Source organism: Camelus bactrianus, chromosome 16 (genome assembly GCF_048773025.1).
Source record: "Camelus bactrianus isolate YW-2024 breed Bactrian camel chromosome 16, ASM4877302v1, whole genome shotgun sequence".
Lineage (NCBI taxonomy): Eukaryota > Metazoa > Chordata > Mammalia > Artiodactyla > Camelidae > Camelus > Camelus bactrianus.
Window position 1 is genome coordinate 17,861,681 of NC_133554.1, and position 23,403 is coordinate 17,885,083.

Genomic DNA, 23,403 nt, shown 5'->3' on the forward strand with positions numbered 1-23,403 from the left:
TAGCGCTAGAGGAGACCCAGACTAAACATCTGAAAGAATCACCTAAAAGTGAGACTGAGGCCACTAAAACCCACAGAAGTTAAGACACACCCAAGGTCACACAGGAAGTGTATGGCAGAGCTTAAATTCTACCCAGGTGTCTTGGGTTTTTTTGTCCAAACCTTTTTAGCTACATTTCTTTCTTTATTAAAAAAAAAAAAGTCTTTCTTTCTTTCTGTCTTTCTTTCCTTCCTTCCTTCTCCTTTCCCTGTCTGTCTTAGGTTCATAATAAAATCTGCAGAAAGCTACAGAGATCTCCCATGTACCTCCAGATCTCACACATGCAGAGCCTGTCCCACTATCCACATCACTCACCCAGTGGTACCTTTTCCACTAAGGATAAACCTACACTGACACATCACAATCACCCCAAAGCCCATTGTTTACCTCAGGGTTCATTCTTGGTGTTACACATTCTATAGGTTTAGAAAAATCTGTAAGGACATATACCCATCCTTGTAATTTTCTACAGGGTATTTTCACTGCCCTAAAAACTCCTCTGTGTTCTACCTACTCCTCTGTCCACCAACCCCTGCCCCTGGTAATGATGGACCTTTTCACTGTCTCCATAGGTTTGCCTTTTCCAGAACGTCATGCCGTTGAAATCATATCCTATGTGGCCTTTTCAGATCAGCTTCTTCCATTTAGTAGCATGCATTTAAGGTTCCTCCATGTCTTGTTGTGGCTTGATAGCTCATTTCTCTTTAGCACTGAATAATATTCCAGAACTATACACAGAAGTGGGCCAGGTGAGAGTTACATTGGTAAGAACCACCGATTTGGTTCTGCAGATGGGCAAAGCTGCTGGCTGCGATACCACTTGGGCTCTGCGGGTAGGAGCTGGGTCGGCCAAGATCCTAGAACTCGTTGTTGCAAGTTCCTCCCGCTTCTCCATCACAGTCACGTTCCCTGGGGTCACGCCCCGCAGATTCCCCTGCAGTCCCCATGGGGGCTCCCAAGAAATGACCCACAATGCCTGGGGGTGAGGCTGGATGTCCCTCCTGCCTCTCTTTTCCTGCTGGAGGAATCACAGGCTGGGGGATGACCTGGGTGAGGTGTTGAAGCAATCTGGGGGGCCATGCCAGCAGCCTATAGCTCCTCCCTCTCCCTCTTAATGGGTCTGTCATGGTAACAGTGGTACAGGGGGTGCTTCAGCCTCAGCCTCAAGTTCCAGGATTCTCTTGGTGATGTCTTACCCATGAATCTTTGTTAGTTGTCCTTCTTGTGATGGGGAATGAAGTCAGGAAAAACCTATGTCGCCATCTTGGTGACATCACTCCTGAATAATATGCCACTGTTGGAGACACTGGTTTATTTTTCCATTTACTTACTGAAGGACATCCTGGTTGTTTCCAAGTTTTGGTAAACATCCATGTGAAGATTTTTGTGTGGACATAAGTTTTCAGCTCCTTTGGGTAAATACCAAGGAGCATGACTATTGAATTGTATGCTAAGAATAGATTTAGTTTTGTGAGAAAACACCAAACTGTCTTCCCAAGTAATCTAACTGTACCATTTTGCATTCCCATCAACAATGAATGAATGTTCCTGTTCTCCACATCCTCGCCAGCATTTGGTGGTGTCAGTGTTGCAGATTTCGGCCATTCTAACAAATTTGCAGTGGTATCTCATTGTTGTTTGAATTTGCTTTTCCCTACGGACAAGTGATGTGGAGTAATTTTTCATCTGCTTCTTTGACATCTGTGTATCTTCTTTAGTGAGCTATCTGTTAAGGTCTTTGACCCATTTTTTTTAATTGGGTTGTTTGTTTTCTTAGTGTGGAGTTTTAAGAGTTCATTGTACATTTTGGATAACAGTCCTTTTCTTTTGCCAACATTTCTGTATGTGAAAACTACATGTTCTTTGAAATATCTTAGCAATGAAAGCAAAACCAATTAACTATAAGCTTAAGACTTCCTCAGATAATCTTACCCATCTATGATGATATCCAAGTTGGTAAAAAATCATAATTGTGTTGATGTGTGTGTTCATATATGCAAGAGCATTGTCCGGTATTTCTTATGGGCCCCCCCAAGGGACTAGGCACTGAGGATAAAAATGAGATAACGTGGCACACTAAAATAATAAACAATATAAGTCCAACCCTGGAATGTGAAAAGTTCTGGGATACAAAGGAGAGAAGGTCTGAAACGTGAAGTGGATGATTTAGGACTCTGACCCATGGCTAAGAATTTTCCAGAGGAGGAAGAAAGGAAAGGGCAACTCAGGCAGAGGCCAGCATGAGCACACACATGAAGCTGTGGAGACACATTGTGGGAGGAACCGGGTACCAGTCTCCTGGGGCAGGTAGGCAGAGCCTGGTTCCTGCCTTCCCTACTAAGCAGAGTGCTTTCTGAGGTTAGATACAAGGTTTTCTAACCTACATTGGTAGTTCCCATTCCAGGGATCGATTTAGGGCTGGTCTGCTTTTTCTGACTGTAAGATGGTCTAGAAGGGAAAATTCCTGTTCAGAGGGTGCCCTCTCTTGGTAAGAGGTCGCACGAGGCATTTCTTTCCAAGAAAGAGAGAGACAGATAGATAGAGATATAAATTTCTAATGAGAAACACCTACCTGCAGCTTCAGACAACTCTAAGAGAATATGATTTCCCTGACAGGTTACCTTAGTTAACAATACGGCAAAATGTGGGAGAAAAAGCCACAGACTGAGGAGAATTAAAGTTCAACAGGCTGAGTGAGCTTAAGCCTCTGAGCCTCCGTTTATAGTTATTGAATTGCGCTGGGAGACCGTCCTCTCTCCTTTCCTGACACGCCCTGACTTCTGAAAAAATACGGCTTATTGTGTCTTGGCCGAATACAGAATGCTTGTACTTAGACCATGTTCGCAGGAGTTAAAGGCTCTGAATGAATCAGAGAATCCCTACCGGAAGAAAAAATGTCCTTTCTGGCTGTGGCAGCTTTGGTCTCTCAATTTTCCATTGCAGCCAGAGATAACTGGCCCAGATAATTTTCCCTCTCTCCTTTTCCCATGTTTGTTTGGCAGTAAAAAGCCTATTTGAGAAAGTAAATAATGTAAACACAGCAGAATCCCAATCCAGCCCTCCAACACACGCCCACCACCATTTTAAACTACAAATCTGCCAAACCACACATCAACCAAAAGATGCTTGTTGAGTGTATTATGGGATTCAGAGGATATATCTTCTTTCCAAATGATTTCATCAGGCTTTCCACACAGTGAGCTTACGTGAGCCCCCCCCCCCAGCTGAGGAGAGGCAGGAGGGGGTCTCTGAAACTTGTGGTGTCCTGGGGTTTGGACACTCCCCACGGACCATCTAGCAAGTGCATTACGGAGCAAAAAACATCTGGAAACGGACAAGAGTGAGAAGAGCAGAGAGAAGGAAGGTTGGTGCAAACTATGAGCGGTCATGTGGGAGAAATCAGTTAATTTTCTCAGCTGTTGCCAAAAAAAATGTCACAGTGGTATAAAGAAGTGGAAAATGAGAAAACTCCATTATCATCCAAAAACCAGATGGGAAGGAAGATGGGACCGCAGACCTGATTTAGGCGCGGTTGTGGTCCTCTGGTGCCCTCTACTGTCAGTGAGGGAGACTGCAGCCGCCCGCCCTGAGGAAAGAGACCAGGCCAAGCCCGAATCTGGCCTCCGGCCAGAGGTTCAATAAATATGTCAACTGATAAAAAGTAAAGAAAGAAGGAATGACAAGGGGAGGGTGGACAGAAAAATCTCAAGCTCCTTCCAAGACTTCAACCAGAGTTAATTGTATCAATATTCAAAATATTTTCAGAAGTTTTTATGTTTAAACTACTGACTAAGATAACAAAAAGTACTGTCATTTGGCTTTTTATGGCGCTTTACAAATTCTTTATTGTTCTATAAAGTATTTGCTGTGGTATGGACCATTTCAGTTCAGAAGCCTGAGAACCTGATGTGCGTGGACCAGGGAGTTCCCAGTTTAGGGGCGGATGGGAAATGTCTATTCCTCATAACTTTGAAAGGTATTATTCTCCAGTTTGCTTCATTTTACTTAAAACTGTCTCACAGAACAACGGATCAGAGGCCACAGTTGACTGAACAAACACTACTATTATCACCCCCACCATATGTGAAATAGTGGCTGCTGATTGCTGAGTGAGAGATGTTTTAAGCTCAGCTTTACTCCACAACAGATATTTTATTCAGTACCGGGATGGTTTGAGAGCACCCTCACTCCCTTGACAGATGTCTTGACAATTACTAGAGTATAACAGTTAGTTAAACTAGGCGGGAGTAACAAGTAGCCCCCCTCCAGTAAGCTCTTTTCTTGCTTATGGAACTGTCTCATGGTGGTGTTCGTGCCCAACAGGCAGCACTCTGCATGGTGATCCAGGGCCCAGGTTCCTTCCATATTGTGGCTCTGCCATCCTTCAGGGCCACATCATTATCTCCACCTGTGTCCCCTTCTGGAAGAGACAAGACAATTCCATCCTTTGTGCTCACGTCCCACTGGCCAGAGCTCAGGCATAAACCACACCTAACTGTGGCGGTTTAGCTGTGTCCCCAAGAGGAACACAGATCTTGGGGAACAACAAAATTCTAGGCTATGGCTACCAGAACTTTGGAGGTCGTTTCATGTTCTCCCTTCTGATGACACACTCTATTCAAATCCCTCCTGATTGTAAATCCCTCATGTTAGCCCATCACAACATTTCTAACTGCTAGCAACAACATTTGCAAGTTGTGTCACCTAGGACAAACTACACAGTACGTCTAAGCTTCTGTTCCCTCATCTATAAAATGGTGATAATGATAGTACTTACAGACAGCACTTATACACTGTAAGGGATAAATGAGCTAATTTAAATAGTGCACTCAGCGTGGTGCTAGCTAGTAATCAGAATGACTATATTTATTGCTTCCTTCTTCTATCTTGACTCTTTCCAAATCAAAGCAGATCAATATATCTCTATTTTCATTATGTTCAACATATCATATGCAGAAGGTATTTTATTCCTGCCCTCAATGAATTAAATCTGTTTTGAAGATGGGACAAAAAACTGGTAAAAAGTTATGCTTCGAGAATATTTATACAGACTATTGAGCCATCAATAGAAGAATTTTCATTAAAAAGTGCATGATTATCCCCAAATTAGTAGTACGTGCAATGAAATTTTCAGAGGTGAGAGTTAATGTAAGACCTTACGAGGGAGGTAGGATTTGGATTTGGTCTTCAAGAGTAGATTCTAAAGGGAACCCTTCTACAGTGCTGGTGGGAATGTAGTCTGGTGCAGCCGTTATGGAAAACAGTATTCAGATTCCTTAAAAAACTAAAAATAGACTTACTATATGATCCTGCGATCCCACTCCTGGGCATATAACTGGAGGGAACTCTAATTTGAAAAGATACATGCACCCCAATGCTCATAGTGGCACTATATACAATAGCCAAGAGACACAGAAGCAACCTAAATGTCCATCGACAGATGACTGGATAAAGAAGTTGTGGTATATTTATACAATGGAATACTACTCAGTCATAAAAAAAGAATGAAATAATGCCATTTGCTGCAACACAGATGAACCTGGAGATCATCATTCTAAGTGAAGTAAGCCAGAAAGAGAAAGAAAAATGACATATTATGTCACTCATATGTGGAATCTAAAAAAAAAAAGGATACTATGAACTCATCTACAAAACAGAAACAGACTAAACAATCTTATGATTCCTGGGGAAAGGGGGTGGGAAGGGATAAATCTGAGAGTTTTGAGATTTGCAAATGTTAGCCACTATACATAAAAATAGATTTTTAAAAAATATTCTTCTGTGTAGCACAGGGAACTATGTTCAATGTCTTATAATAACCTTTAATAAAAAAGAACATGAAAATGGATATATATGTATATATGCATGACTGGGACATGGTGCTGTATACCAGAAATTGACACATTGTAATTGCCTGTAGTTCAATTAAAAAAAGAAAAAAAAAGAGTAGATTCTAGATAAGGATAATGTAGGTAAGAATTCGGACAGAAGGCACTATGGAAACTAGAATGACCTTTAAAAAAAAAAAAAAAAAAAGCAAAGATCAAGAAAGCAAGGACCTGGGGGAAGGGGCGGGGAGCAAGGAAAAGTTAAGAGACAAGGGATGATTAAATTTTTCTATAAGTATGTGAATAATAAAAAATAAAGCTAGAAAGGTAGGTTGGTGCTAATAGAAAGCTAAGCTAAGAGCTTGCCTTTGTAGGCAATTGACTAGCCAATCTAAATGTGCAGAAAAAAGCCTTTTGCAGACAGGGAAGGATATATAAAAGGAGGTGAAGGGCAAGAGTTAAGAGCCCAGGCTTCAGAGCCACTGCCTGTTTCAAACCTTGGCTCTGTCCCTTAAAACATATGACCTTGGGCAACTTTCTCCACCTCTCTGTGCCTCAGTTTTCTCATCTATAAAATGAAGTGATAACCCCTTGTGGAGCGATCACGGGGATTGGATGGCTCTGTGCACTCAAAGCTGTTAGAAGAGAACCTGGCCCGTGGCAGACCCTCAGTCAGTATGAGTGACAGTATTGAGGACAGTGGTGGCGGTGGTCTGCCTCTCAGTGGATCCTTCATGACTTCAGGATAGAAGTATTAAAGTCAACCTAGCCTTGTGGAGAAAGGGGAACCCTCCTTCACTGCTGGTGGGAATGCAGTTTGGTGCAGCCACTGTGGAAAACAGTATGGAGATTCCTCAAAAGACTAGGAATAGACTTACCATATGACCCAGGAATCCTGCTCCTGGGCATATATCCAGAAGGAACCCTACTTCAGGGTGACACCTGCACCCCAATGTTCATAGCAGCACTATTTACAATAGCCAAGACATGGAGACAGCCTAAATGTCCATCAACGGATGACTGGATCAAGAAGATGTGGTATATTTATACAATGGAATACTACTCAGCCATAAAAACCAACAACATAACGCCATTTGCAGCAACATGGATGCTCCTGGAGAATGTCATTCTAAGTGAAGTAAGCCAGAAAGAGAAAGAAAAATACCATATGAGATCACTCATATGTGGAATCTAAAAAAAAAACAAACAAAGCATAAATACAAAACAGAAATAGACTCATAGACATAGAATACAAACTTGTGGTTGTCAAGGGGGCGGAGGGTGGGAAGGGATAGACTGGGATTTCAAAATTGTAGAATAGATAAACAAGATTATACTGTATAGCACAGGGAAATATATGCAAGATCTTATGGTAGCTCACAGAGAAAAAAATGTGACAATGAATATATATATGTTCATGTATAACTGAAAAATTGTGCTCTACACTGGAATTTGATACAACATTGTAAAATGATTATAAATCAATAAAAAATGTTAAAAAATAAATAAATAAAAATAGATAAATAAATAAAGTCAATCTAGCCTTACACAACTGCTCCTAGTAGAACATCTCTCTCTCTTAGTAACAAAGAACTCTCTGAATGGCTAGAACTGTAGAAACCTTCAATGAGCTCATGTTCCCCGTTTGGCTTCATAGATACAAGGACACACAGGCATTTCCAAGCCGAACCAAATGGTCACTTTTCCCTGGAGCTAGGTGGAGTCATTCACTAGGGCTGCCATAATAAAATACCACAGACTGGAGGACTTAAACAAAGGAAATTTTTTTCTCACGATTCAGGAGACCAGAAGTTCAAGACCGAGGTCTTGGCAGGTTTGGTTGCACCTGAGGCTTCTCTCCTTGGCTTATAGATGGTCCCTTTCTTCCTGGGTTCTCACACGGCCTTTCTTCTGTGTACACATCCCTGGCGTCTCCCTGTGTGTCCAAGCTTCCACTCTTATAAGGACAACCGTCATACTGTCTTAGGGCCCACCCTAATGGCCTCATTTTCATTTAATCCCCCTTTTAAGGAACTTGTCTCCTGATACAGTCATATTCTGAGGTTCTGGGGGTTATAGCCTCATCACCTGAATTTGGGGGGAACACAATCAATCCAACCCACAACCCCAAGCTAGGACCTTTCTCCTCATTATATTATTTTCTCCAGTCCCCTGTCAAGGAAGTCTCTCTTCATGACCCTTACATCGTAATGGACAGTTTGAGACTTTACCAAGAAAGGCAAGAGGTGTACTTGTGAATGACTCACTCATTCATCCATCCCGATACGTCCCTAGTGCCCCCAGCGGGCCATGTTCTGGGCAGTTATGCCAGGATCCAGCCATACACGGAACAAATTGTCTGCCCTTGTGGCACATGCTTTCCAGTGGGGGCGCCATATACGTCTGACAAAATACGTGTTGGCACTTGGAATGTGTCAGGTGTGAACAGGAGCTATGAAGAAGAAGAAGGAAGAGGAAGGAAGAAGGGAGCGCCCTGGGCAGCGAGGGTGACTGTTTTCTAAGGGTGGTCATGGCAAGCCCCCTTCCTAAGGTCACATCTTAGCGACGACTGGAGGAAACAAGCCATGCAGATAATGGGAGAAAAAGCAGTTCAGGCCAACAGAACGTGGGGTGGGACGACCGGAGGTGGGAGTGGCTTAGGAACACCACCATGGCCAGAGCAGAACAAAGGAGGGGGAAGTGCTTGGAAATGAGAGGAGGGGTGGGTCAGGCCCCCTGGGCAGTGCTTCACTGTCATTGTAAGGATGTTGACTTTTGCTGGAGTGAAATAAGAAGTCATTAGAAGGTTTTTTGCAAAGGAGTGGCACGATCTGATTTGCATTCTTAAAGTCTCACACCGGTGGTTGTGTTGAGAACAGGTTGTGTTGTCTTGTGGTCATGTCACTTCAGTATTCAAAGCGAGCATCTTCAGATCTCTCTCTGCTCGATCTTCACATTGCCTTCTCCTTTGTACATGTCTTGAATCTCTTTTTGCCTCACTCTTAGGATACATCTAATTGCATATCCACTCAGAGAATCCAGGATAATCTTCTGCATCTCAGGATGGGTGTGGGGAGTAGGGAGCGGTGAGCAGGCTGGCTGGTTGCATTTGTCAAGCTGGGAGGTAACAGTGGCTTGACAAAAGTAAAAGCAGTGAAGGTAGTAAGAAAGGTTTAGATTCTTGATATGTTTTGATTGCAGAACCACCAAGATTTTCTGTTATTCCATCTGGTGCTTATAACTCCCTCTAGGTTGCTTTTGGCATCCTGCCAAAGTTCCAGTTACCTCTGAGCATTCCTTGTATCTTGGAGCCAAGTATACAACTTAAATCCATGCACATCCTCCCAAATCCAATCTACACATCAAAAAAGATGAACACGAACCTTACATAAATCCTTACATGGGAAACTGGATAAAGCAGGCATCTTTAACCATCTATACCCTGATCACAGGTTATAAAAAGTCCAAAGCCAAAAGGGATGCAGAATGCCTCCAGATGGTATGATATTCAGATAAAGAAATACAGACTGTCATCATGCATGTGAAGCATTTCTAACCAGAAAAGGAAAAGAGAGCAGAAGACAGGAAGGCAGACCAGGAAAGTGATAAAATTTGCTCTCCCTCAAAGTGGGTGACTAGCCTGGTGCAATTACTTTTGCCTAAGAGTTCTTGTCAATACTTCCAAAAGCAAGCTACAAAATTGTTTTCTGATTGCTGAAGTTAAGAAGTTGTAACTTGAGGTTCTCTTACTTAAGATGAAGAATTTAGCATCGTTCTTGTCACCTTCTTCTTCCCTGATTTTTGTTCATACAGTCAGAGATTTTAACTCAAGATAATTTTTACTAAGTAAATTGATTAGTAAATTTTTACTTAGTAAAAATTATTACAGTTATTATTACTAACTAGTATTACTTTTATTGAAAAATGACTATCTGTCTCTGAAGACACTGGTTCCCCACCACCTTTCTCAAACAAAAGCTGATTTTTTTCCCCCATACTCCATGTGGCAGGTTGAAAAATGACCTCTCAAGAAGAGATCCACATTCCAATCTCTGGAACCTGTGAATGTCACCTTACACAGCAATTCTTGCAGATGCCATTAAATTCAGGATCCTGAGATGCAAAGATTATCCTAGATTATCTGAGTGGGTTCAAAATGCAATCAAATGCATCCTGCTCAGAGTGAAGCAAAAGTAGACTTAATACATATACAGAGGAGAAGGTAATGTGAAGACAGAGCAGAGAGAGAGATTTGAAGATTCTCACTTTGAAGGTTGGAATGATGTGCCCACAAGCCAAGGATTGCCAGGAGTCTCCAAAAGATGAAAGAGACAAGGAGCAGATTCTCCTACAGAATCTCTGGAGGGAGTGCTGCCTTGCCAACACCTGGATTTTGGCTCAGTAATACTGGCTTTGGACTTCTGATATCCAGAACCATAAGAGAATAAATTTCTGTTGTTTCAAACACAAGGTTTGTATTAATTTGTTTCAGAAGCGCAGGAAACTAATACAACTACATATACTTCAAGGCTGCACTTTAAGTAGGTGATTTGTTATCCTGCATCGCTACTTCTAAAAAGATTTTTCCCCTGTATCCATCAGACTTGACCACCAGACACCTCTTCCTTTTATCATCTGGGCACCTCCTGACCACCCCTTGCTCATCAAGGGCTTTAGTGCTCCGCTGGCTTCATTCTCTTCTTCACTCTTACTCTTGGCAATTTCAACAGTCCTCGCCCCTGAAAATGTTTTACTACTCGGTTGAGAGGATGTGCCCCTCACATCACTTGGGTCATCCATATTCTCATGGCTTTCCCTGAATCTTGTCATCACCAATAACTATACACCCTCCAAAATCTCCATCAGTCAAGGTCCTCTCCACGCACCACCTCCTACCCTCCCAGCGCATGGACTCAATTCTCTGCTCCAACCCTCTGTGGACCACACAGGGACCACCACTGCCCTGACCCTACCATTGATCACTACTCCACCCTTTTTCTGCCCTCATTTCCCTCCAGCTTAGAAGCTTTGATCTAGTATTAGAATCATCTTCCTCCATAACACCCTTCCTGGTCCTACCTTCTATTTTATTTACCAGATTAAGCCTCCAATCTGCTTACCCAAACTGTCTGCCAATTCTGAGCTAACTGTCTCACTTTAAATTTGTGATGATGAGTCTCACCTCAGCACTGCCAGCACTCCTGCTGCTTCTCCAGGACAGTTGTTTTCTCTTTCTCCAAATATTTCACAACCTCTTGTTTTCAACAGACCACACTTATCCCTCACCCAGTCTCTGCTACAGACTTTGACATATTCCCGAGTGAAAAACAAAACAAAACAAAACTCAGGAATCAGACAAAGCTAACCTCACCTTCCTACTGAGACAGGATGGAAGGGAGCAGGGCACAGCCAAAGGAATGACAGTAATTTAACACCAAAATGGTGGAAGATTCAACTCCTAGTTGGCCTTGAGGATTAAGAGGTTTGACTTCCAGTAGACCTTGAGCTTCATTATATGCTCATTGTAACGGCGTGATAAATGACACGCATGCAGGTGCCATGACAGTCCCAAGGATTACTGCAAAAGGCCAAAGAATGGGCGGTGGCCCATTTCCTGGGAATCTCAACCCCAGGGTAGTTGGAATGGTCCCACCTGTAAGCATATGAAGCTACTGAGACCATAAAAACTGACAACACCACACCTAGTGGCCTTTTCCACTCTCTTCTCTTGGGAGACGGCCCACACTCTGTCTATGGAGTGTGTGCCTACTTTTACTTTAACCTGAGCACTCAACTCCCACAACCCTTTCCTTGCCTTTCTCTTTCCTTACACTCTATGCAGTATGTATCTCTCTAAATAAATCCACCTTTACTCAACAGTGGCTCGCACTTGAATTCTTTCCTGTGTGAAGCTAAGGACCCACACTTGGTGGGGCCCATCCCAAGGGCTCAGCCGAGACTTGAGACACAGCCCTCCTCATGCACCACATCCATTTTCCTGCATCACTACTACTAAAGCCACTCAGAACTCACCTTTTCTTCTCTGACATGATGGAGGAATTACCCCAGCTCCCAGCTGGGACCTGTTCTTCCAGGTTTACACTGGACCCCATCTTGCTCAAAGAACTTGCCCCTGTAATCTCCCCTTTTCTCTTGTATTATCAACTGCCCTTTCACAACTGGAGTGCTCCCATTGGCTCACATGCATGTGTTATTATCACTCATCTAAAACAAATTTAAGGAAAAGCACCAGTCTTTCCCTCCCACACTGGCCTCCAGCGACTCCCACTGCTCTGTAATCCGTCACAGCCGAGCTCCTTGAAATACCCTTTACTCGCTGCCTCTTCTTTCTTACCTTCTACTCTTTGCTCAACTTTCTTTTTTGGGGTCTCATTTCTCATGCCACCCCTCCCTCCCCTAACCTCCCCCCAACCAAGAAAAATTCCTTCAGTTTTTATCAAGATCTCAGAACCAATGGCCGATTTCCTATTCTCATTACCCAATCACTTAGCAGCTTCTAACCCAGTTGGCTACTTCCTTTTCTACACCCACTTCCCCCAGAGGTTCCCTGAGACCATGCTTCCCTGACTTGCCTCTTAACCTCTTACCTCACTGGCCACTCTTCAGTTTCATCTGCTGAAACTGAAGAGTGCTCCTTCCTCTCGGCTGAATCTCTAGATGTTGAAATACTCTGGACCCTGTCCTGAACCTTCTTCTCTTCCCTGCCTACCCTTTCTCCCAGTGTCATCTTACCCAGTTCCATGACTGTGAATACTACCTGTATATTTGCAACTCCAAAATCTGTATGTGCAACACTGATCTTCCCACTAAGATCCACACTCAGATATTCAGCTATCTCCTTCAGCATCTCAGATTTAACTAATCCAGAGGAGAACTCCTGATCCACCCCCAAACCAGCCATGTGCATGTCCCTAAGTGGTAACCCCATAGGTGGTACCCGCTTCAACCGAGTTGCTCAGGCCAAAATCCTGTTTCTTGCATCACTTAGATCCAGTCCTCAGCAAGTGCAGCAGATATTTCTCAAACCCGAGCCTCTTCGTCACATCATCATCAATATTTTGGTCCATGTCACGACCGTATCTCAGCTACGACACTGCTGCCCTTCCCAATCCCTCTTCTCCCACTCGCGTCTCTCTATGCCTCACTCTCTGAAGATCAATCACAGAGAGTTTCTCCAAGATTAAATGTGATCGCTGTCACTCTATTACATCTCTCCGATGGCTTCCTACAGCAAAGAGAAGAAAATCCAGACTCTAGTGTAGCTTACCCATCCCTGTGATCTGACCCCGCCTTAATCTAGTACAGGGTTGTTACAGAGATGGAATTTTCTCCTGCCCATTGTGACTTCTCTCAAAGTGCCTCTTATCTTTTTGCTCCCTTAAAAAAAAATAAAAAGTTTTTCTTTTCTTTTCTTTTTCCCAGCTTCATTGAGGTATAATTGATATATAACATATGTCAAAACATCACACTGACCACCCTTGTCTCTAACTTGTGAAGAATAGCTGCCCATGATGTAAGGTGCCAGCACCACCTCCACCCCCTCCTTCCCTACTCACTTCTCTTGGATTAAAGATGCTCAGAATGGGAGGAGAGTGAGAAGGTTCCACGTGTCCTGGGTCTATGATGCAGGGATAGATGGTGGGGTTGGTCCGAGAAATGTCCAACTATCCCTAAACATTCTCTATTTTTCATAATGCACGTCCTGATTATGCCCTGCAGTGAGGGCTGTTTAAATACTGCTAAATTCAGCTTGAATGAGAGTCGACAGTCACTCAAATTCTGGTGTTAGGTTGTCTTTCAGTCTTATTTGAATACATCTATAACTCACAGCCACGACTCAAATATACAAAACTCATTTTCCTTCATTTCTCTGTTAGTAAAATGAATTAGTTCAGAAGTCCCCACATCTGCCAATGGTGAAAATTCAACTTTGCCCAAAAAAAGTAACTCGGCTACTTCTTGTTTAAAGCTCCATCTTTGGAAAGCAAATATTTATTCAAGTTCTGGATTCTCCCTTATCCCTTTCTCCCTACCACCTTCTCTCTGGGGGTCATCTAAGTTCCAGGGGTCTTAGGTACTGTCCCAGCTTTGGGGAAGGAATATGCAGTCTACATATTTTCATTTGTTTTCAATGTCCCCTATTGCCGTGGGGCTTGTTCTGTCTGCTCTTGGGTGTCGGACTCTGCACCAGCCACATCACTGCTCGTGCCCGGACCTCCAGTCCCACAGCTGTCAGATCTGCTCACTCTGTGCCCTTGCTTGAACTATAACCCCTTTTCAATCGGACATCTCTCAACTCTTCCACCTTAATCCCACTTTGGAGTCTTGGAAACTCTTGGCTATTTTCCTTAGGCCATCTTGATATTGCCTGCAGTTGTAAGACAGCTTGTCCAGTTAGCCACATTTCTCGGAAATTGTTCTCTGCTATTCCAGCACGCTGCCACTCAGTGTCATATCTGGGCTGAGGGCTCTGCAAGAATCTGACAATCTCCCAGAGACATACCATCTGGAATCAAATCCCAAAGCTTTCTACTTTGGAGTGCCAGTCTGGGCCATTCTACAGTCTCTCCACCAATAGATGGTGTGGGGGAAGGGCAGGGCCCCCCACCAAGGGCACATCGACATCTGAGCTCTGGTTACCTCCCATCAGAATCCCCGTCTCAACTCCTACTCCCGTAGGTAGGAAAGTTGCTCACATCCATCACTTTCTCCTGTATTTTGGCCTGTGCTGTAAATTCTATGTTCATAAGTCTCTTGGTACACAAAGCCAATATTCTATCATTTTAAAGATGGTCTTTGCTCTCTGCACAATGCCTGGCTCTAAGTCAATGGACTTCAGTATACATTTACAGAAGTCCACAAAGGGGCTCAAGAATGATGAATTTGACTTGACCAGGATGCATCTCTCCTGAGACTCACGACATTTAGAAATCTTGGACAATGAAGGGGAAGAGAAATGGGTGAGGGAAGAGGGGAGAAGCAATGCCTTAGCAGCTTTAAAGTATCACTCCCTGCTACACGCTCTTTATTTCTTTTGTAGGTCTTTGTATTCTTCTGTGTCTTTCAAGGACTTTTACTGGGGAGATATACAAGGCTACGTTAGGAGCTGCCAGCCAGTTGCTATTTTATCTCATTTATTTATTTTTTATTGAAGTATAGTCAGTTACAATGTGTCCATTTCTGGTGTACAGTATAATGTCCCAGTTATGCATATATATATACATATATTCATTTTCATATTCTTCTTCATTAAAGGTTATTATAAGATATTGTATATAGTTCTCTGTGATCCCAGTTGCTATTTTAAACTGAAGGCCTTGTGTTTAATTTTTTATGGAAGCAAATGTTGTGTACAGGAATTTTCTTTCAACTCAGGCATTTCTCTCCATGGAACCTCCCTACCTGAGCAGAAGGAGCCAGGAACCAAAACCAGAGCTAGAAGGGCACATACCAAAAGAGAGGAGGAGGGGATGTATCCGAAGTAGACCTCTGCTTATCTCCCACTTTGCCCCAAGCCATGCCTGGTTTTATGCAAGCCTTAGAGAGCAGGTGTACTGATTTCCTACTACCGCTGTAACGAAGTGCCACAAACAGGGTTACTTCAAAGCAACAGAAATGTACTCCCTCACTGTTGTGGAGCCTAGAAGTCTGAAATCAAGATGTCATGAGGCTTGGTTCCTTCCGAAGCTCTGAGGGAGAATCCGTCCCACCCACGCCCCTCTCCTGGTTTCCGGTGTTTGCCAGAAATCCTCGGAGTGGCTTGGCTTGTAGCTGCCTCACCCCAGTCTCTGTCCCCATCTTCACCTGGCCTTCTCCTCTTGTGTGTCTCCGTGTCTTCATATGACCTTCTCATGAGGACTCCAGTCATTGGATTTAAGGCCCATCCTTACCCAGGAGGACTTCATCTTAACCAGTTAGATGGGTGAAAACCCTATTTCCAAATAAGGTCACAGTCTGAATTTCTAAGACGATATGAATTTGGAAGGAGACTCACTCAACTTAGTACAGATAGAAAAATGTATCTTGCAGTTGTCTGTGATAGTGTGTGGTAGGTTTTTTCCAGAAGCTCCCAGAAGAGCCACTGGCTAGTTTCTGACAAAAGTTGAGAGGGGCGGTGGGTTGGAAGTAGAGTTATGCTCTCTTAGTGCAAATTTTTAGGTCAAGGGGACTTTTGAAAATATAGATGGTTAGCATTTTTTAATGATGATTACCATTCTCATGTTTCTAGCATCTGTTACATCCAGAGTTCTTTCATCTTCCTCTCTATCTAGTCAGTGGCTCCAGTGAAAATGCACTAGATTAGAACTCAAAACTTGGCTTACAGTCTGATTTCTGTCATTTACCACCTGCTTGGCTCGAAGCAAATCACTTCCCTGAACCTCAATGTCCTCAATGGTAAAATAAACTTCCAGTGACTCCTTGGTAAGTTTGTGGCAGTTTCACCTCTCAAGTTATTGAAAATGAAAGCTACACTAAGACTTTCGGGGAAGTTGCATTTTGTTGAGGAAGTGAGGCACTGTGTCATAGCAGAGATAAACTCTTATCCAGAAGAGGTAAAAATCCAAGCACACTTTGGTGTTTTAAGAAATAAACTCCAGGGGGAAAGGTATAGCTCAGTGGCAGAGCGCGTTCTCAGCATGCAGGAGGTCCTGTGTTTATTCCCCAGTACCTCCATTAAAATCAATCAATCAATCAATCTAATCACTTCTCCCCACCAATTTTTTTTAAAGAAACAAACAAACTCCAGTTGCCTAGAAATGCATTTACATGGAACACATACCTATCTGGCATCATTAGGTGATGTCCCAGGTCAGCAAACAAAAGGGACTGTGCTGTGAGTAAGTGTGTACACACAGAGAGTCCAGGGACTATCTGATATCTGAGAACAGAGAGGTGGCAGGGTGAGAGGGAGAAAGGGAGAGTGAATGAGCCTATGAGAGTTCCATTGCCTCTCTGAGCTTCCGTCTCATCTTGCTTAAGATACAGCGGATGCCTCCCCTCCTCATGGGTGCTCGCTCCCTAGCTCTGGGCACGCAGTGCCATTCGGTGTTTATCACACCATGAAGCTCCAAAGCGCATAGCAGCTTGCCATATGGTAAGTGGACAAGGCAGAACACGTTTGTAAATGAATGAAGGAATCACAATGTCCTGAATACCTCAATGGGTTGCTCTGCAACATGGCTTGTTGTTACTTCCACCCTCTCCTGCTAGTTAGAAAGAGCCTCCCAGCTTGGCCATTGCCGTTTTCTTTATTTAGCAGTCTCTGCTTTGGCCACTAGATGGCAGAAGAGAAAATGTCTTTAAAGAGGCTTTTGGTGATGCTGGGCTGCAGGTTGAAGAAGGCAGCCACCTCTGGGGTTAATTTCACAAAACAGGTAGCCAGTGTTTCACCAAACACACTGGAAGGAAGCAAAGCCTCCACAAGGCTGGATTTGAAGTGACCTTTGAGCACGGGTAGATACAAGGACAAAAATAGTCTCTGCAGATAGAAATAAGATCCTGAACCAAGGACAATAGCCTTGAACGAGATACTCTGGGACATCACAGGGGAGTCAGCAGAACTGAGACAAAACAAGAAGAGAGGTGACCAGACCGGATCAACCACCATGATCACGGCTCATCACCGCCGCACAGAGAACCCTGAAGCCGACGCGGAAACTCCACTCGGTCCAGCTGAGCTGCTGCGTACGTTTCACCTCAGTTAAATGTGGACTAACCCTTATGTAGTCCTCATTTCAGAGTCAGCTTCAGCAAGTGTTTGTATCATTTGGTTAAAGTCATCAGAGAACTCCCCCGAGTACTGTCTGTGCTGTGCAGACATCAGTTTGCTTCAGAAGTCAGGAATGTGGAGTGCAGAGCGGGCAAAAGAAAGTAGCCTCCTGGTACCTTATGCTGCCTCTTAAAGCCTTATTGTGATCTGGGAGCACCAACGTGACTTACAGACGCACCAGACAACTCCACGGTCTGAGATTCTGGGCTCGCCGAGAAACTTTGGTCATCCCAGCACAAGCCCTCTGGACCTTGTGACGGTTGTTTTTTTCACTGTAACTTAATAAACTGGTGTTCTGTTTTAAACATCTGTCTCTTACGAGCTTGGTAAATGTGAATAGCCACCAGGAAAAGGACTTTCTCTAGAAAAAAAATGAATGGGCTGAGCTTGTTGGACTCAGAACCTCAGACGGTGTGATGTCTGTGTCGAATGCCTCCTATGACATCTCTTAGTGGCCACTCACTGCTCTGATGACCCGTTGTCTACGCATCCTTCTTTCATACTTCTATGGCCACGCCACGATTCTCCCTCCTGGTTGCATGTCAAAATTATCCATGAAGATTTTTACTGATGCAGATTCACAGACTCCAGCCCTAAAGATTCTAATTCAATAGATCTGGGGTTGATCTGGGAATCTGTATTCCCAAGAAGCCCAGTTGATTCCAATGGGGCTGGATCGACACCTGCAGTGTTTGAGAACAATTCACCTTCTTGGCTGTAATTCCACAGGTAAGTCCAGGACCACAGAATCAGGGACTATTTTATCTGGAGAAATCAATAGGAACTCCTTCTACAGCCACACTGAACCCTCAAGTTCCCAGGGAAGCTGGGCATAAAGGACTGGACGGGAAGCTGCTAGGTCATTAAAGCTAATAATGATGAGAAACCAGCAGACCTCTGGGAACCTTTGGCCTCGAACATGGAGTGGCGAAAAAGTCCCATTAGCTCTTGGAGAAGTGGTCCTTTTTGGCCAAAAATGCGTATAGGAGACCAAGGTCAGATCTATCATTTGTAAGTCCAGATCCAAAAAAAAAAAAAAAAGATTTAAAATTTCAAAATGGAGACAGCAGGGCATTAAACCAAATGTGGGGCCTTTTGCTCAGAACCGCCTGGGTCACATGCCTACTGGGACAGGCCACCACGGGGGCGGGAGGATGATTATAAATCAAGAGATATCTCTATTTTTATCTGATCTCCTTTTCAATTTGCTTATTTTCCTGCAGCCACACAGCAGTCCAGATGATCTCTTTAAAATGCAAATCGGTCCAGTTCCTCCCCTGCATTAATCCATCCAGTTGCGCCCATTGCTCTAGCATCAGCTCCAAAGCCCTGAACAGCACCCGCACACCTCTTTGCAGTCTGACCCCTGCCCCGCTTCCCCGCACTTTGCTCCCCAACCACAGTCATGCTACCCTTGTTTTCAGTTCCTCCAGTTTTCCAGGCTTCTTTCTGCTCAGATCTTTCATGAATGCTATTCTCTGTGGCTGGAGGAATCTTCCCTCCCTGTCCTAACCTGGCCAAATATTGCCTATCATCGGGTCATAGGTTAAATGTCTCTTCCTCATGGAAGCTTTCTCTGACCCACCTTGGAACACGCTCACCTATCACCTTCTCCTTGTCCTTTATAAACTTATTCCCATTGTTTTTAAACAGTGACTTATAATTATTTGTTCAATGTCTATCTCCCCTGCTGGACTAAATGATTATTGTGTAGTACAGTGCTTAGAAGACAGGAGATGCTCAAAAAGTATTTTTGAATTAATGAATGAGGCAACCAACAAAGGCAGAAAGCGTGAACATGTCATGCACGGGGTGTGTTCCTCTTATTAAAGAAACACATCCATTCCCAAGAACCAAATCACCCCAAAGATGGATACTTGGTATTTAAACCTCGCTTATATGCAAAGGAAACAAAAGCAAAAATAAACAAATAGGACCTAATTAAGCTTAAATGCTTTTGCACAGCAAAAGAAACCATCAACAAACCAAAAAGACAACCTACTGAATGGGAAAAAAATATTTGCAAGTGATGTGACTAACAAGGGGTTAATATCCAAAATATATAAACAGCTCATACAACTCAATATCAAAAAAAAAAAAAATGAAAAAATGGACAGAAGAAGATATTTTTCCAAACATGAAAAGATGCTCAACATCACTAATCATGGGGACAAAGTAAATTAAAAACCACAAAGAGACTTCACCTCAAGCCTGTCAGAATTGTCATCATCAAAAAGAACACAGACAACGAGCACTGGGGAGGATGTGGAGAAGAGGGAACCCTTGTGCACTGCTGGTGGGAATGTAAACCGGTGCAGTCACTATGGAAAACAGTACAAAGGCTCCTCAAAAAACTAAAAATAGAACTACCATATGATCCAACAATTCCACTCCTGGGTATATATCCCAAGAAAACAAAAACACTAATTTGGAAAGATACATGCACTCCAGTGTTCACAGCAGCACCATTTACAATAGCCAAGACATGGAAGCAGCATAAGTGTCCATCAGCAGGTGACTGGATAAAGAAGACGTGAGATACACACACACACACACACACACACACACACATATAGGTCAGCCATAAAAAAGAATGAAATTTGCCATTTGCAACAACAGGGATGGACCTGGAGGGTATTATGCTTAGTGGAATAAGTTAGAGAAAGACAAATACTGTTTGATATCACTTATGTGTGAAATCGAAAAAAAATAGACGAACAAATGTAAATAAACAGAAACAGACTGACAGATATAGAGAATAAACTAGTGGTTACCTGTGGAAAGAGGGAAGCATGGAAGGGCAGGATAGAGGTAGGGGATTAAGAGGTATAAACTACTATGTATAAAATAAATAAGATGCAAGGATATATTGAATAGTACAGGGAATACAGCCAATATTTTATAATAACTTTAGATGCCATAGAATCTCTAAAAATATTGAATCACTACATTGTATACCTGAAAATAATATAATATTGTAAATCAGCTATACTTTAATAAAAAGAAAATAAAAAATCAACCTCCCTTATATAAACAGGGACCATATTTCACAATTTTTCCAGGACAATCCAACTTTTACCAGTGTGCTTATTAACAGCCCTGACTTTTGCTCACCACAGCTGCCTGTTTGGACACTGAATTATATGGAACCCTTGCTTATCTACCACACTTTGGTAACACAAAAACCACCCCTCTCTTTCTCTCTCTGCATTGGTGAACTGATGAGAGACAGCGTCTGTGCTTTGGTGGCTGTAGTATTAACAGCAAGAGCTTAAGTTATTAAACCAAGCAGCTTTAATCTGGGAGGCTCCCGGAAGAGTGGGGATTAATGTATTTTTATTCCCGAGCCAATGTAGCTGTTCCTACGGACGAGGGTTTGCTCCAGGCAACCCCCAAACTGGCCCCACCACCTTTCTCTAGACCCACTTCCCAACCGTCAGCGACGTGATGGAGTTTTACTTGGAGATGGACCCTGTCACCTTGAACCTGATCATCCTCATTGCGAGCTACGTCATCTTGCTCCTGGTTTTCCTCATCTCCTGCGTGCTGTATGACTGCCGAGGCAAGGACCCCAGTAAGGAGTACGCCCCTGAGAGCACCCTGGATGCCCAGCCCTCCGTCCACTTGGTGGTGATGCAGCAAAGCGCTCCCGGGCCCCTCTGGGCAAGGGGCCTTCATTTTGGGAACCCTGCTCCACTGGGGAAGAAAAGCACAATGGTTTGAGGCTGGCTGAAGGATACTAGGGAGAGGACACTAGACATCCTGGACAAACCATTCTCCCACGTAACTCCAAGTATCTCCGAGCACGGGTCCTGCTGGCTAGGTAAGTGGGAGCCCTGCCGTCCTTCCTGCTTCCTCCTCATCCTCCTTGTGGGAGAAGCAACTGTTTAAGATAAGAAGCCCAAGGTTAGCTTTGGTCACATTCTCCAAATGCAAAACCTCAGCAATACTTTTTTTTTTTTTTTTTTAAGTGGAGGTATGGGGGATTGAACCCAGGACCTCATGCATGCTAAGCACCTGCTCTACCACTGAGCTATACCCACCAGCCAATACTATTGTTTAGTGAAGCTGGTTACATGTATATTACTGATGCCGCCCTTGAGGCTTCCAGGAAAGACTGACGTTTGAGTAACGGTTTATAGAAGGGGGTGCAATTGTGTGTGTGTGTGTGTGTGTAATGAGGAACGGGGCTAGCTCAAACCTACGCTATGCTTAGTCAGTCCCTTCTTTTCAAGGCAACCATCGCGTTTTTCCAGACTTCAGATTATTATTACTTCTATATATACTAGCTCTCACATTCTATTCCCCACTGTGAGTCTCTGTGGTGAACACAGCCATCATAGAGCACAGAGCTTAACTGACAAAGTGTGGAGCCTGGGTTCAGACCCTGCCTCCTCCACTCACTAGGTTGAGTGCCCAGAGCCATTTCTTTGTGCCTCAGGGCTAGTGGTAGGACCTCCGGCTGTTTGGGGGTATTTAAACAAGTTAATTCACAGAAGGTTAGTCTTAGGATTATTAACATTGATTCCCTTTCATACCTCTCATCACGCAGTTTTATCTCCAGTCCTCAAATCTGACCTGGTCCAGTGCAAAATTACTGAGGACTCCTTGCAAAATTTACTTCGGTCCCAGGGGTCCGTGTTTCAGTCCCCCAGCACTACCTGCATTCTTCTTGTCCCCTTATTAGATGTGTTTCCCTGCTCATTCATCTGTCACCACAATTTTGAATTAGTATCTCCATTGCATATGTGTGTTTTTTATTAATCTTCCCTTCCCCGAGCTCAGGGCAACCGACATGCTCACTTAATAATTTACTAAATCCCTCTTCCAATCAGGCCCTGTTGGAAATACAGAGAAAGGAGTATGTCATGACTCTCCCTCTGGTCTTTGCTGCCTGGCAGGAAGAGGAGGAGGCAGGCACGACTCAGACCATGAAGGATAGGAAAGCCCAGCCTGCAGAGGGGGTGCAAGAAACGTTCGAATAATGCCAAATTGTCAATTTCACCTTAGACGTGGGCATCAAAGATGAGATGATTTGGCTTGAGAGATGAGGGGCTATTTCCTAGGACAAAATTGTGTTGAGGGTTTGAAGGGTAGAACAGGAGATGGCATCTGAGACAGAAGGGATGACAAAGCGTTCACTGATGGTGACAGACTGATGGCTTCCAAAACTGTGAAGAAAAAGTAAGCAATTAAGTTTAAATTATCTTATAGAAAACTGAAGAGGAGGGAACAGCCCGGCCTTCCCTGCCAGCTTCAGCCGTGGGCATGGTTTTGCCTTTGGATTGTAAAGTAGCTAGAACAAAAATAAAGCAAATCCTAGTAATTTGTTTTCAGATCTTTAATAGTTTTTAAATTTTGTTCACCTTTTATCAGAAAATCATATGTTCTTTTAAATATGTGATTTGAAAACTGTATTGAAAATCTATCAGAGAAATTTTTTTTATGGTCAAGAAGCCATCTCCACTTAAATAGTGAAAATATAAAATAAATGGGAAAATACAATAAATTCATGGGTAACTTTTAAGAATCTGCCTTTTCCCTGGTGTGAACTTCACCTGAACTAATCTTTATTCTTTTCCTTGTTATGGGAATGTACATAAATCAATGGAGGCAAAATATATCAATGAAGGGAAAAAAAATCAGTGGACAACAAGAAAAAGTGATGGTAACAATGATCATTGTAACTGTAGCTTTTTAAGAGCAAGACACATAATATGTTCAGCTCATCTAATTTAAAAGTTT

The 23,403-nt window shown here is 43.3% G+C and overlaps 1 protein-coding gene and 1 long non-coding RNA gene across 2 annotated transcripts in view; one reads left to right on the forward strand and one right to left on the reverse strand.

Annotated features, from left to right (window-relative positions):
* Positions 1-12,229, reverse strand: part of LOC123615663 (uncharacterized) — a 96,333-nt gene extending 84,104 nt beyond the window's left edge. The window contains exon 1 of the long non-coding RNA XR_012499475.1: positions 11,901-12,229. This is a non-coding gene — a long non-coding RNA (uncharacterized LOC123615663). The remainder of the gene's footprint in view (positions 1-11,900) is intronic.
* Positions 12,230-21,104: 8,875 nt separating this feature from the next.
* Positions 21,105-21,926, forward strand: SMIM36 (small integral membrane protein 36). The gene has a single exon (XM_074341884.1). It carries the CDS (start codon positions 21,106-21,108, stop codon positions 21,379-21,381), a length of 276 nt encoding a protein of 91 aa, XP_074197985.1. The 5' UTR covers position 21,105; the 3' UTR covers positions 21,382-21,926.
* The last annotated feature ends 1,477 nt before the right edge of the window (positions 21,927-23,403 follow it).

Excerpts from the sequence above, each read along its gene's own strand:
- SMIM36 (XM_074341884.1), top strand. The coding sequence starts at position 21,106 with ATGGAGTTTTACTTGGAGATGGACCCTGTCACCTTGAACCTGATCATC.